The sequence below is a fragment of the Vespa velutina genome, chromosome 6 (genome assembly GCF_912470025.1).
Source record: "Vespa velutina chromosome 6, iVesVel2.1, whole genome shotgun sequence".
Taxonomy (NCBI): Eukaryota; Metazoa; Arthropoda; class Insecta; order Hymenoptera; family Vespidae; genus Vespa; species Vespa velutina.
This window is the reverse complement of record NC_062193.1, coordinates 9,287,975-9,303,929: the sequence shown is the minus strand read 5'-3', so window position 1 is coordinate 9,303,929 and position 15,955 is coordinate 9,287,975. Positions and strand designations below refer to the sequence as shown.

At 41.2% G+C, this 15,955-nt stretch overlaps 1 protein-coding gene across 10 annotated transcripts in view; it reads left to right on the top strand.

Annotated features, from left to right (window-relative positions):
• LOC124949580 (glutamate receptor ionotropic, NMDA 2B) overlaps nt 1–15,955 on the top strand; it is a 65,279-nt gene that overhangs the window by 31,858 nt on the left and 17,466 nt on the right. For 7 of the 10 annotated variants that reach the window (XM_047494875.1, XM_047494873.1, XM_047494874.1 and 4 more), the window contains exons 4-7: nt 13,594–13,772; nt 13,843–14,257; nt 14,678–14,861; nt 15,025–15,163. In XM_047494875.1, coding sequence (XP_047350831.1) covers nt 13,594–13,772; nt 13,843–14,257; nt 14,678–14,861; nt 15,025–15,163 — 917 coding nt within the window. Of the gene's footprint in view, nt 1–4,618; nt 5,697–10,606; nt 11,417–12,832; nt 13,414–13,593; nt 13,773–13,842; nt 14,258–14,677; nt 14,862–15,024; nt 15,164–15,955 lie in introns of those variants that run through there. The other 3 variants (XM_047494877.1, XM_047494876.1, XM_047494879.1) reach the window with 2 other exon arrangements.

Genomic DNA, 15,955 nt, shown 5'->3' with positions numbered 1-15,955 from the left:
GGCAAAAAGAGATGACAAGATTTTAACGATGGTATGGATGGCACTCGGTCGGTCATTGGATTGCAGGAAGAAACGAATCGACCGCAGAGCAAATTGAACATCGTGGTTAAACGCGAATTTTGCGGCGACTGACATGTTCTCGAAAGTAAATCCTGTGGTTTACATCCGTGATCGATACGCCTCTCGATTTCCGTCTCTCTCTCTCTCTCTCTCTCTCTCTTTTTTGATATCATACATAGCTACGTACGTACGTACATACGTATCACTCGAAGGCAATCTCTTCCCTCGTTACGATACCTTTCATTAACAGCAATCGTGAAATAGAAAACGACGATCGTATCTCGATATCGCGAAACGTTACACTTTGCTCGAAACGTAACGAAAATCGATTCCTCTATCCGATCCTTTTTATTTTATATCCTTTTCTTGTATTTTTCATTAACCTGTATATAAGGCCACACTATTAATTCGAAACTTTAGCCTTGCATTTTGCAAGAGCGGAAAATGTAAACGTTGTGAATAATAATAAATAACGAGTCAGCGTAAAAAAAAAACCCCCCATTGAAAATTTAACTCGATAATCTCTGCAAATTTAATTTGACCAACATTTTACACACATAAATTTGCAAAGCATATATATGAACTCGATGAATAGGTGTACTTATTTGTTCATTGAATCTTAAATGAAGGGTTACGATGTTTCAAATGGAAAGGGAAAGATGGAGGCGGATAAAGAATGAGTATGAATGGGGAGAGTTTAGATGAACGAATGTATTTCAAGGCGCAACTTTCTTTCGATCGGTGGAAGAGAAATAGGAGGATAGAAAAATTGTCGATAGGTAAGGAACGGCGGTCAATATGATACGACGAGAGAATAATCGAGCAGTGACATCCTACCACGACCCTCTGTATCAAAGAGGATGCCGTTTAAGCTAACACAGCTTCCATCTTCTCATCGTCGGCTTTTGTTAACGTTATAGGAGAACGGAAGGAACGATACGGTTAATTTTCTCACGACGATAATGACAACGACGCAACAAGGAAGATCCGATTCATCGGAGAAAGGGAGCTTGTCGTGGTTTCGTCGAGCTCGCGTCTCCTACATAAATCCGATTAAATAGAGCGATCGAGGCTTCGAGGGTAGAGCAGAGAGAAATCGTACCGTGCTTTCGTACAAGTTGCAAGCTCCTGCCATCTGCCGAAGGACCTTGTAACGTTTTTACTCGGGAGCTTTCTCGCTAGAGCAACGGACTACCCTCGTGTTTTCTCACATTAAACTCTAAAGTCGAGAGACGTTCGCCGGTAATAGAATTGTCCGATTATCTTTCATTTTCATAAAGGCGAGCCGAAAAATTTTGCGGTCGACACGTAATTTACGCGACGTAGGATAACCCAACAATTTTGCCACTTTGACCTCTTTGTGCAACATAGAGAGAGAGAGAGAGAGAGAGAGAGAGAGATAAAAAGGGCCGAGATTCGCGCGTTCTAACGAGAATTCGCCTTCTCATAATTGGTCTTTCCTTTGATTCGAGCTAACTTAATTACGATCAAATGTTAGCGTTAATTCTGATAGGGAGCGATTAATCGTAGCAACGAGATGCTTCTTCTTGCGTTATCTCACGAAACGATAGTCTGGTAGAATGAAAAAGCTCATGGAGGGTCAATCTTTTCTTTCCCTTGGCAGCATTAACTCGTACGCTGACGCAAACTTAACGAACGCCCGCAAAAACGTGCCACGTCGAATATGCTCGAGGAGACACTTTCCTCGTTATCTCGAAAGAAAACGAAGCGGGAGAAAAAAAAAAGTCGAGTTGGCTGATCGATAGGCCGACCGTTTTTCAAAGTAGAGGCTAAGTTCACTCGTTGGCCACGTACCATCTACGATTTACTTTTTCGATCTCTTTATCCCTCTCAGCCCTTTTGTAATCCTCCTTGCAAAGTGACTGTCGGATATAAGAAGAATTCTAGTGAGACTAGCGAGAACGGTACTCTCGAAAGAGAGGACAAGAACAAAGCCAACTTACGGCAGGCACTACGATCGTTTCCCCATACTCCAACTCCTTCGTATAGTATAACCGGACTATAGACGAGTAGAACGTCCGGCGAATACCACAGCAAATTCCAAAAGCCAACTATGGTTGGATCGCGAATTTGATCGCATTCAGGACACACCTTACGTATTCTGTTGGGAAATCACGATTCCTCCTATTATCATATATATTCGTCAACGTTCTACATTTTTCGCCGTTTCCGAATGTCACCGGTATCGTAGAAGATATCCCCGTATCGATATTACTCGCCAGTAGAAACTATTTGATCATTTTTCATTCGACAGAAATTTTACGTCAACGAAGTTAATTAGCTTTTTACGGTCGGATTTTGACGGAAAATGAATTGAAATGTACATTATCTGTGAAAGCTCGATCAACGTTCTCTCTTTAAACGCACACCGACATTACTATCACAACTACCCGCAGGCAGCATCAGGCTGTCGATCGAACATGTTCCATAATTAGTAAAGCATAATTTTCTCGTGACATTCGAGTTAATAGCTCTTTCGGTTTTGGTGTAAATATCAAAACGTCCCTAATGATTCAATGTGTGATCTTTGTGGTCGAAAAAGTTATTCTCGTCATTTCGTTTCTTTTCGTCGAATGTGCTTTTTTCTCTTTTCCTTTTTTCTTTTTTTTTTTTTTTTTTTTTTTTTTTTGAAGATGATAGCGCAACCTCTACTAAGGATTTTCTCTGTTTTGCTCGAAAGATACTAACGAAAATACACTGTTAGTCTCGCGGGACGCGTTTGCGTTTTCGTTTTCAAAGAGCGAACACGAGAAGAAGGAATGAAAAAGAAGGAGACCAAGGTAACGGGAATAGTAAAGGTGTAGACGAAAAGTATGTAAAAATGTGCGAGAAAAAGGCACCGAGATTAGGCTTTCTCGATTGAGAAAGTTCGAATAAAGTATTAGAATGTGACTTATTCGCTTTCTGAAAGGCACATTGAAAGCACGCTTTTATTTTCTTGCGGAACTCTCCCTCGCGTTTCGTTCTCGGTTCTTTTTCCCGAGGGTGAACTTCGATACGCGGGACTATAATCGATACATAGAGAAAGATAGAAACGGCGTGAGTCTAGAAAATACTCACAAGCTAAATTTCAACGAGACCAGGAGAATTCCCAGGACGTCGAAATTCGCATCCCTTTTGTTTTCTTTGTCACCAAACACAATGTATCTTTGATTCGAATTTAAACGTTAAGTAGGATATATACCTTTAAAAGATGTTCCCTTCCATTAGACATTCTCTCTATCTCTTTCATCTCGATAACGATCATCGAATTTGTCGAAACGTAAGAAGGTTATTGCATTTACATCGAAATGGTTTCTTCCTTTGTAAGAGAATTTGAAAGGAAAGCTCTTCTTCTATTCTACATGCAACGTCATTTATAAGCCTTCGTTCGAGTCGTATCCATCGAATCGTACCCATCATTGAAAATTTTCTAATCGATTCGACGAACGAATCTTCCAGTTTTCCGATATAATCGTTGCCGTTAGCAAAAAAGAGACGCCCTTTGTCTCGGTTCATCCGCGAAGCGACGAGGGTAGCTCAGAACCGACTGAGGGAGGGTGCGAACAAGGATGGATGAAAGAGAGAAAGAGAGAGAGAGAGAGAGAGAGAGAGAGAGAGGAAGGGAGAAAGTTCGTCATCTTGCATTATGTAGAAACACAGAGTTCGCTTATTCTTTCGTTTCTACTCACCGAGGAATACACTGCTCTTTTCTGAGGATCGTGCGTACAATGTACAGCGCTCGTTCTCTTTACGAGCGAGAAAAGTTTCTCTTAAACCGAACGACATGGTTCCTTTAAAATTTTACGATATTCTTGGTTCACCGATTTCGACCAAAGTATTATTAACGAATCACTGCTCTTTTCATGACAAATGGAAAATTATATTACGTAGGTAGCCTATATACCTCAAGATAAATCAAAGAAAGATGACTTTAGCTATCGAGTTTCCTGCCAATATATGACTTTTTTTAAAATTTTTGCGACAATTCGCGATTCGAATGTACCGAAAAGTAGGGCGCCAGCGGACACACGTAAAGACTCTAACGGAGCGTCCTACTACTAACCGATACATATATACGTATCAACGAGATAGGCTGTCGATCCTCGAAGGATGGTTGACACGAAATTAAATTTCCTAGATCGATTGCCAATCGAGGTGAAACGAGCGAGAGACTGACATCGTGCTTATCGTTCCGTGTTTATCGGAGTCGATTGGGGGGGGAAAAAAAAAAAGAAAAAAAAATGAAAGAAAAGAAAAGAAATAAATAATAAAAAGGAAAACAAGAGCAAAATTAAAAAACAGATAGAAAAAGCCGAGGAAAAGAGTAAGGTCCGATTCGTCTGAATAAAATAAGAGTAGCGAGGAGTGGTGCTTAGGAGGTGGGTATTTTGGGGGTGGCATGCGAGGGTGAATCACGACATTTGGAAGGGAGAGAAAGAGAGACGGCAGTAAAGCGTTTGGCGGCTAGGAGGTGTCGCCATGGAGACTGGGGGGTCCAAGGCATGCGCGGGAGGTGCGCGCGAGCGCATTAGGGCGATCCACGTCGTGCGGTGGAGCACAACACGGGGGCTGCTTTTTCGCTTTGGCACACCCGGGCTCTCTGCTGGCTGGGCGGTGTCTGCAGCCTTCACTTTCCTCCCGAAAATCGAAGGCTACGGGGCTGCTGACCGGCACTTTTTTCTTCCTCTCTCTCTCTCTCTCTCTCTCTCTCTCTCTTTCTCTTCTTTTTCTCCGCCTCTCTCTCTCTCTCTCTCTCTCTTGCTGCTTTGCTTCTCTCCCTCTACCTATCTATCTTATCTACTTCTCATATCTTGTACCTATCGCAATTTTCCTTTTCATCTCTGACGCTTTTGGTTCCGCGAAGAGTCGACACGTGTGCCAAAGAAGACGAGGTAAAGTAATAAAAAGAGGGGGCGGGGGGGGGGAGGAGGAGGAGGCGTGCATCGTCGGATCAGTGAAAGTGTCGAACCGATAGCCGCGTAAACATCGTGAATTGTCGTGTACGTACGTGCACGCGAGGCGCTGCTGATATTTTGGCCGGGGGTGGATGTGTGCGGTGCTGCCAGCCGCAGGAGTAAAAGGAAACGGTGACGGGGACGGAAACGAAGGAGAGAGCGAACTTTGTCGATGACAGGATGACTTTTCCTATCCGTTTAGAGGAATGCGGCCTTCTCAAATCGTGCCTTGTTTAGCGTGTGAGAGAGAGATAGAGGAAGAATAACAGCTGACTCCATTGAGTCGTAGCGTGGGAGAAATGCGGAAACGGCTTTCAATTTTGTCCGAAAGATATTTTTATCCGAGAGATCATTGTGGACGACGACGAGTTTCGCACGATCGAGAATCGAGTTGACCTGATTTCGTCCTTGGACGAATGCAGGATCGATCCTTCATGAGCTTGTGACTCTCTCTCTCTCTCTCTCTTGTATTTCTCTGTTATCCTCTCTCGACCGTCTCGTTTCGTTCCGTCTTACTCGACCTACGCATACGCACCCACGAACGAAACTTTCAAAAGGATTAAGGCGCTTGCGACGATTCGATAATCGAGAATAACAATCGTCGTTCTGGTTGATCCTGATGATCTCTCACCACTGCCAAATCCGCGCGATCTATTCTCGGGTATTTTCTTGGAGAAGGTACGTAAATCTCTCTCTCTCTCTCTCTCTCTCTCTCTCTTGGTTTCTCCGTTTCTATCGCTTGTTCAATGGACGATACTCTTCGAGCCTCGAGTACTAGGTTTCATAAACACGCGCAGACACGTTGTACGGTCTATCGAAAAACAAAGCGCGTTTTGTAACTGACGTGATAAATGACTACTTGAACCTATGAGAATCTATCTCCTCTCTTTCGTTTTCCGTCGTCATTTTCCAGCGTCGATATGAAACGGTTCGGTCCACTCTCGAGAAGTACTCTCGTGGCGCACACAATGTTTCGATTAATTCATAAAGAGATTATTGTTTTCTTTTTATCTTTTTTTTCTCTTGCGTTGAACACGCGTTTACCCGTACTATAAACAGAATCCTCTCGTAAACCTAGGATAATTAATTATTATCGAAACTTTGCTCTCTCTCTCTCTCTCTCTCTCTCTCTTCTATGAGAGGAGATAACGTTGTTGTTAAATACACATACGCTTTAACCCATAAACACATTCATATCGATATACAAGCGAATTTATGTTCGTAAATATTTGAAGAGCCGAGAGTGGCACTATATAGAATATTCTACAGAAGTTGAGGAAAACTTTCTAAATTTCCGAATAATTATGAAATATTGGTAGACGAAGTAAGCGCATTTTCTTATTTGCTCGTTTTTTATCACGTATTGATATTTTAGGGCCTAAAAGAGCTTTCCCCTTATCGATTATCTCCTAATTGCCTTCGGAAAATAGTGGAATATAATAAGAAAGCCGATCGTCTTCTATCCACGTACGAGTAGAGATTCCGATCAGGATTGAAGCGATGCTACGAGGAAACAGCTCTACCAGGCAGCTTTATATAGTACAAGAAACGAAGGCATCTTTTGTTTACTCGATTCTCAACGAGTCGAGAACCGCTGATGATTATGGCACAGCTTCTAGGCATTCACCTGCGGTTACGTTTTGCGACCCTTCGACCTAACCGCTATGCACTTGTCTCCGCAACTTTCTATTCTCTCTTTGTCCTTTCCTGTCACCACCGTTTCCCCCTCTTCGAGCTTGCACAAATGATTTCTTTCACTTTTCGCCTGTCACCTTGTCACGTTTTTACTTACTACTTCCATGTCTTTGGATTCGCCACAATTGTATGAGATTTTGACACGTTTTCATTTTTTCCCCACTTTCTTCTTTTATTAAAAAAAGGTCTTTCTTTACAAATACATTCGCAATCGTTTTCATATCGCTAAAGTCGTCATCGTCGTTGTCGTCGTCGCCATCCTTCTCGACGTTTTAATATCGAATATCGGACGCTTGATATATTTATCCTGGATATGTGCTATCCTCAATTCTGTTTACCGTGCGATTCAACGCACATGTTTGGCATGCCGTGAAAAAGTTATTTCCTCTTTCCACTGGATCATGGTAACGATCGTAATAACGATAATCACGGCTTGTCGTTCGATATAACTTTGGAAGATATATATACATATATGTTTTTACTTTTAGCGATGCCTTCTAGACGTAAAACTACATACATACATACATACATACATACATACATGCATATATATATATAGCTATGTATCCCGTGTGAAAACATATGTCGGGATCGAATATTGTCGAGAAATGAGGAAATTGTGTTAATCCTCTTGTTCGAAATACTTCTGGCATGAAAAGAAACTTTGGATGCCAGCTGTGACTCACATTTAGAGTCTTCTCCATCGGCTTAGAAATCAAGCTCTTTCGGTTAATATCGGGGTCAGTAATTTTGTTAGGGACGCCGGTACTTCATTAACTATTAATTATTGTCGACCGTGTAAATTTTGTCGATGTGATATGAAAGAAAAATGTTAATCTGGATGCTGGGGAGAGGACTCTCGTTCCTTATCCGGATAACGCGATCCACGTCCGATCGATTTAATGTCGCGCTACTTTCGAAAACGAAAGATCGCATCGTATAATTCTCATTGTTACGTCCTCGTTATTTTCATTTTAACTTTTAATAGGAAAACAAAACTGTGCTGTGTTCTGTATTAAAAATATTTCTATTACGAGTAAAATCGTTCGTTTGTCGCGTACGCTTACGCATTTAACAACTGTGAAAGGTAGAGTATAAGAAAAGTTGCCGTTGCGAGTGGTAAAATGAAGAGCGTGAAATTTGCGAAAACGGTAAAAAGAATATCGAGCGTACCGATCAAAGGGATTACGATCGAAATATATTTTTCCTCTTTTTAATTGAGCCTCTCGCTACGTTTCAAAGTTTCGGTCAGCATAGAAGAAGTAATTTAATGTTCACCATTCGTCATCCCGCGAAGCACGCTTGCCGCGAGCAGCGTTTAATTACGTCGTTTTCAGAACGGTGTTAAAACGAGAACGAGCATATCTTTCTCGACGAGTGAGACAGGATAACGCGAGAAAAAAAATGGATACGCTAAGAGTACGAAATTTGATGAAAAGAGATTAAAACTAGCTCGAAATAGTTCGATTGTTATTTGTCTGGGACAGGGGGAAGGGGTGGGAGGATCGGGGACGATTAATACGGGGCCGTGAATCAAAAGAATTTAATTAATTTCGCCAGTCGAATTTAATTTTTCTCACGGTCGACGAAAAAGAGACGCGTTTTCTTCCAAAAAAGGAAAATCCTCGAGAATCGTCTCGCGTTTTCGATTGACTTTCATCGAGCATTCTTACCTTAAATTATCTCATAATTCTATCAAAGAAACGATGAAAACGAAAATTAGAAAATTTTCTTTTGCAAAGGCACGTCGCCGAACCAAGAGAAAGGAAAGTAGGAACGATTAAACGGAAGCTCCTACTCGTTTTCTCTGACATACGATTATTAATTTTTCACGGACAAATTAGATATTTTTCTTACGTTATATCAGTCGTTCGCCAGTTACGTATTCATTGCGAGGGTAAATATCTATTCGCTTCTTCTTTTTCAGATCTTTTTCGTGAAACTTTAACTTAATAATAGCTGGACAAGTTACTCAAAGCAACGTAGATGGTCTCTTATTAAAACGTCGGCTCCGTGCACTTCAGAAAATTGATTTAACTCTTAAACACGCCACACGTTATATACCACCGTAAGTAGAGTTTACTGAAATTTTTCATCCGAAAAATAAACGGATATAAAAACTTTCCTTCCTTTCGCTCGATCCCTCGGCCTTGTTTGCGAGAGCGAGGAGCACAATGTGTTTAATAATGAGAGAAAAGTGAGCAGAGAGGGCGAAAAAGAATAAACCCTTGGTAAAGGGAAAAATGAATGGCGGAGATGCTGGGAAACGTTTTCTCGATTTTCCCCTTTTCGAATTATTCCGAGAAATGCTACGAGTCCGATTTCTATTCTTTTCCTCAATTCCTAAGGGAGGAAAGAAAGGTCCCTTGCGATAATCGACCTCGGTGCACGATCACTCTTGAGAATTTTCTCAAGAAAGAATTCGAAAAGGTACGGAAAGGACACGAGTCCATGTTTTTTGCGCTTTCCTAAAGACATTATTTTTCCTTTCCGCTCGACGATTATATAATTATCATAAATTATGATTTGTTCGTTCGTTATTTTCGTTGTCGTCGTTCATGTTATCGTACAATGGTGCTTTTTTCTTTTCCTACCCACAAATTAGCTCTCGAGAGCCAGCAGCAGCCTTCGTTATATATAAATTATAATAAATATTAGGTATTACCCGTGGACATAATGATCAATTAAAGCGTTGTAAAAGGTGAGATTTAATGGATGCACGAGAGGGAATAATTTATGGATGGCAAGCAACGCGTGCAAATTACGAGTCTTCTACCAAACAGTAGTATCCGAAACGTGCAAAGCAGTCAGATTTGCATAAGCGTCATGCATAATAATTGATATCTCGATAGTAGACGTTATATCGCATCCTTCCTTCCTCGTTCTTTTTCCATTTTGTTTCAACTAGGAAATTCGATACGCTTGAAAATGACTTTGTTCTCAGCCATATCGAAGCGTCGCCAACTAAGAGCTGGTATTTCCGTGAATCGCGTTACCGGTAGTTTCCTTCCGTGAAGCCGCAGATAAATCCAATTCGATCTATCTCAGGGAAATTGAAATTTCTTAGGCACTCTCCCTTCTCTCTCTCGCTCTCGCTCTCGCTCTCGCTCTCGCTCTCGCTCTCGCTCTCGCTCTCGCTCTCGCTCTCGCTCTCGCTCTCGCTCTTGCTCTCTCCGTCGAAACTAGATTTTCCAATAGAAACTATCGGACACTGGCTCTCTCGAAAAACAATCAACTATGCAAAAAGAATGCTAGGTTACCAGTTAAGTCTTTCTTTCGAAGCGATCGAATATTCGATCGTATTCGCCTTTCAGTTCCTTTCGTCCAATCGACTGTCAAATCAATGTCGATTTAATCGAGATTCGTCGAATATACTACGTACGCATCTGTCGAAAGATGAAAAGTATCCATCATTTTTAAAAGGCCGACCTATCGATTCGCCGCGAGAAAACAAGGTGGAGAGAGCGAGGGGAACGAAAAATCGAGTAGCTATTGGCATCGCGTGCGCGCGCGAAAGAGGGAGAGAGAGAGAGAGAGAGAAACCGAATTTAAGAGTAACTGGGTGCACTCTTGGATGAAGTTCTATTAATTAGTTGTTAAGTTGGCTCGTCAAATACTCTCGATCGAAATTATCAAAGAATTTTAAGATTAGCTTTCTACCGTAATTACTCTTGTCTCGTCTGTTTTTTTTTTTTTCTTTTTTTTTTTTTCTTAAAAACTTTGCGATATTCTTCGTACTCGCCTGTTTCTAACTCGTCTACAACGGTATCGACTTTTCTTCGTTAAATTACTATTCGGGGCTCGAATTTGTCCTATCTACGGGTAGACGAAAAGAAAGAAAGAAAGAGATTAAAAATGCTTTGGCAAAGATCGTGATCGACTTTCTTTTCCAGTGTCTTCCGTAAGCGCAAACACCTTTGATAAAGGACGAAGCGACAATTAATAATACTTTACAACGATTTCCAAATCGTACAATCTAGATATTATAAAGAGTAAAATTATACTCTTAATTCGCGATTCCTCAATCATTCAAAACACGTCGTCTTCCTAAAGCGAAACATACAAACTATTGTACCTCGATTCATCGTTGTACTTCGAGGGATTCGTTTTGGTAACGAACGAGAGAAGCAAAAAGACGAAGAGAAGCGAGAAGAAGAAGAAGAAGAAGAAGAAAGAATCCTCTTTTAAGGTTTTCGAGATATAGCCAGGGTTAAAGTCGGAGGTAGTAAATAGTCTAACGATAATCTAGACAGTGACAATCGATAATAACGTAAAAAGAAATAAAAAACAAAATAAATAAAAAAGAGAATGGCAAGTGTTCGAAGATAGAAGAAGAAGAAGAAGGACGATGCGAAACGCAAAGGTTCTCTTGGCGACGATCCTTTCGCTTCTCGGCACGCTCGTCGTCTCCGAAGTGCAAGCTTGGAGATCGACGATCGGTCAGAGCGGAATTCGCGAGAGCTCGCTCGACGGAAGATATGGGAATAGTCGTTTACCGAATCTGACCATTGGTCTGGTAGTGCCGCACACGAATTTTGGTGCGCGCGAGTACACAAAAGCGATCAACCGAGTGGTTAACAATCTTCACAAAGGTCAAGCAGCAAAGATCAGAGGTCAAACGAGATTTACCTTTCTCGACAAGTACGTTTTCACGCCGCACCAGGTGAAGAACACTATGCTGAGACTCACGCCAAGTCCTACAGGTAAATCGAAATAATCGTACCTGCGTAAATTTCGATACGCGAAATAAAAGAGAAAATTTTTTAAAAAATAAGGCCTTTTCCCCGAAGACCTTTTCTTCCTTTTTCCCTTCTGATTCTTCCTTCCTCTTTTTATTTCTCTCCCTTTGTTAATGAACAGAAGGAACTCAGTTTCTTTTTCCTTCTATTCGTGACATATCCAAAGATCTCCTGACCGGTCAATATTTCAGGCTTAACTCACACCGAAACGCGCTCTATGCTTGAGAGTTTGCGTCCATGTGTTTATTTACACGTCGAGTTACTGTCTCCCGGTATATACGGTGGATGAAATTTCTCTGGGAATTTCACTGCCCTCCTTGGGTCGTTTCCTCTCTCCCTTTCCTCTATTTCCGTAATGTTCTCATAGCATCTAGATTCGCATTTAAAATAAAATTAGATATACAAAGAGTCCTCCCTACGCTATTATTTCCCTTCTATTTTCCTTCGAGTTCGTCTCTTTTTCTCTTTCTCTATCTCTCGCTTTTGCCTGACTTTTTTTTTTTATCTCCTTATCGCACGAGGAGCTAGTGCAATGGTTCTACATTGACAAATTAAGAACGCACGATCGAGAAATTGTTCGACCGTATCCGGCCGATACACCCTTCCAAGTACGTTCAAAATAGATACCTTACTACATTCTCTCTCTCTCTCTCTCTCTCTCTCTTTTTCCCCTTTCTTCTCGGCAATATCGAAATTACCATCACGGTTTAAGGCTTTAAAGCTTTATCAAAGAAATCTTTTTTGGAAACAAACTGCGTCTGAGGAAAACTTTCGTATCTGCGTAGGTACGTGTGTGTGTGTGTGTGTGTGGCGCGCGCGCGCGCGCGCGCGTAAACTTTTTTGATCGTTTTAACGAGAAAAAGAAAAAAGGTAAAAGCGTCGTCGAGAAATTTTTCTCATCTGAAAAGAGTTAAAACATCCGAGACGAATTAAATAAGGAGAAATAAGCATAAAGAGAGGGAAGGCTGGAAGGGATTTAAGAGAGCGACGGTATCAAGTTTTACAAGTGGATATTTTAATGTAAAATCCGCGAGCACCGAGGCGAGAATCGAAGGAAAAATGAAACTTTGAAAACTCCTTGACTCGTCGTGTTTTTGCTACGCCACGACTAACCATCAATATCTTTGTTGTTACTCGAACAAACTCGGGCGAAAGAAACTGACGACTGTGACGAAACGTGGCGTTATTATGAGCATGAAAACATAAAGTTTTACCCATCGATATCTCGTCGTCGTTAAGTGCGTTACTCGTTCTACTTCTCCTTCCTGAGGAAAATAAAGAGGGAGGGAGAGAGCGAGAGAGAGAGAGAGAGAGAGAGAGGAAGAGGGAGGAACGAACTACGGAATCTCGTTATGCTATGCATTTTTTATCGTTGCAAAGGAGCGACACAAGGAGGAGGAGGAGGATAATAAAGGGGATAGCGAGGATGGAAAATAATGACGAAAAAGCGCCGGATATCCATTTCAAAGGGAAAGGAGGAGAACGGCCGATGAAAAGGATGAAAATAGGAAATTTCAAGTAACACGACGCGACAACGATCGGTTGTTACGCGAGGAGAAATCCCTCTAGTATTATACTTTATCGTAGTAACGATCGATGAAATTTCCTTTCGCTTATCGAAAGGTATAATGGGGTAAACGTAAAATCGGATGGAACATAACTAGAGGGAACTTACGGTGTCGCGTATCCGTTTTTGAAAATCTCTCGGAAGTCTTTGATTCGCGATCGATCGAACCGAATCGTTTGAGTATGCAAGTATATATATATATATATATATATATATGTCCGTACCGTCTTTAACGGTGAAAGAAACGAAAGGAAAAAGAGATCGAAAACGAGTGAACGTTAGCAAAATGTCGGGAAGGTTGAACGCGGAAAAGAGGTTACTCGGTCATCGCATTCATGGCCTACGTTCGAGACCCTGGATATCGAACTAGTTCCTTCGCTAAAGCTCTCTGAGCGTAAGATGTTTCTTTTTTTTTCTCTCTTCTTCATATTTTTCTTTCCCTTCCTCTACAACTCCTTTTACTACCATTGCTACTACGGAAACGTTTTCTTAAGGAACATGCGAGGTGTAAAGGAAAGTTTGTAAAGTCAGCCTCGAATTCCAATAGAAAATCGAGCGTGGATTTCTGTTTCAGCTATACTCGATTCTCTCTGCAAGGATTTCCTATCGTTAAATGTATCGGCTATTTTGTATCTGATGAATTACGAACAATACGGCCGTAGTACGGCCAGCGCTCAGTATTTTCTTCAATTGGCCGGTTATCTAGGAATTCCTGTTATTGCTTGGAACGCCGATAATTCTGGACTCGAAAGGGTAAATAGCTACGATAACGATCCTTCCAAGTCTATTTCTTTCTCTCACTTTCTCCCTTTATTTGTTTCAGAGAGCTTCGCAGAGCAACCTGCAGTTACAATTGGCTCCTTCGTTGGAACATCAAACTGCTGCTATGTTGAGTATCTTGGAGCGATACAAATGGCATCAATTCAGCGTAGTCACGTCGCAGATCGCAGGCCACGACGATTTTATTCAAGCGGTCAGAGAACGGATTTCCGATATGCAAGATACATTCAAGTTTAACATATTGAGCGCGGTACAGGTAACGAATGCGAGCGATCTCTTGGAATTGGTAAACAGCGAGTCGAGAGTGATGTTACTCTACTCGACTCGAGAAGAGGCAATGCACATACTCAAGGCTGCCGAAGATTACAAGATCACGGGCGAGAATTACGTTTGGGTCGTCACTCAAAGCGTCATAGAAACTCTTCAATCGGCCAGTCAGTTCCCGATTGGAATGCTCGGTAAATCAGAAAATCTTTTCTTCCCTTATTTTTCTTTCTTTCTTCTTTTCCTCTTTTTTTTTTTCTTTCTTTCCTCTTTTCTCGATTTCTTGCACAATCAAGCTCGTCCTCGAGCTCGAATAAACAAAGTTCCTTGATCGTTCTCGCTTCGTCGAAGTTCCGAAGATAATAAAGAAAAAAGAAAAAAAAAAAAAGAAAAAAAAAGAAAAAGCTAAACGGACAGAGAGGGTCTCTCTCTCTCTCTCTCTCTCTCTCTCTCTCTCTTGTTTATTCTACGGTTAATAAAACGTATCATGTGGTCGTTGCATTTAACGGCGTGACATCTACTCCCGCCGAGGAAAAATTAAACAAAGATGGCTGATCACTTTATTGTTTTTTCTTTCTTTCTCGTTCTCATCTCGTCCAAATTCGTACACGTAGGCGTGCACTTCGACACGAGCAGCGACAGTCTCATCAGCGAAATCAACACGGCTGTCAAAGTTTACGCCTACGCCGTCGAGGACTTTGTAAACGATCCCAAGAACGCGAATTACACTTTGGACACTCAGTTGAGTTGCGAGGGTGCCGGGGAAGCAAGATGGAACACGGGAGACTTATTTTTCAAGTAATCCATCGATATATATACACACACACACATATATATATATATGTATACATATATATATATATATATATATATATATATATATATATATATACGTGTATATTCGCGTATCGTACGTCTCTCCGAAGGAGCCAACTTTTCTAAGAAACTTTTTATTATGCAGATATTTGAAAAACGTATCGGTGGAAGGAGATCAGGGGAAGCCAAACGTCGAGTTCACTCAAGACGGTGTTCTCAAGGCTGCAGAATTGAAGATTATGAATCTTCGTCCAGGAGTTAGTAAGCAGCTTGTTTGGGAGGAGGTACGTTTTAAAGCTCCCATATCAATGATTTTCCTACTAAAAATTCACGGTTATTCGGCTAATGATATATAAGTCGGATAATCTAGGATTGTCGTGTCGTTTGAAAGATCTAATGGTACTTAGTAGTCGCGAATCGTGTAAATTATCCACGATAAAGGTATCCAACGACCAACACGAAAACGTATAATTAAGGGAATCAACCATTTCTATACATTCGCTGCGAGGTTGAGCTGCGAAACGATCTAGCTCGACCGAAAAAAGGTGGAAAAGGGAGAGGGAGAGAGAGAGAGAGATGCAAAAATACACGAGCATGTGCACAGGTGCCAGCAGCTTTCTATTTACAAGAATTTCCAGCACCGTTAATTCGACCTACTCGTTCGCTTAAACACATTACTCGGACTGCTACGTGAAATTCTAGCGATAAATTCATCTGTATGTGAGTGTGTGTGTGTGTGTTTGTGGGTCAGAGAGAGAGAGAGAGAGAGGAAAAACAAACGGAGTGTTCTCATTGTCCTAGTCGTAGAAAAAAACCCATTACAAAAGGAAAACACAAAAGTAAGAATAGAAAATGCGTGTATATATATATATATATATATACACGTGCTAGAACACCGATTGAACGCGATTTCTCGCATATTGATAACAAACAAAAGATAGAAAAAGGGAGCTTCAAACAAAGGGCTATGTTCTTACAAAAAAAAAGAACAATGCGAATGCTGCAGCTTTGCGACCGGAGGAAAAAACAATGGATTCAGTATTTTGTATTGTCGCGAACGAAAAGTGAGAAATTTT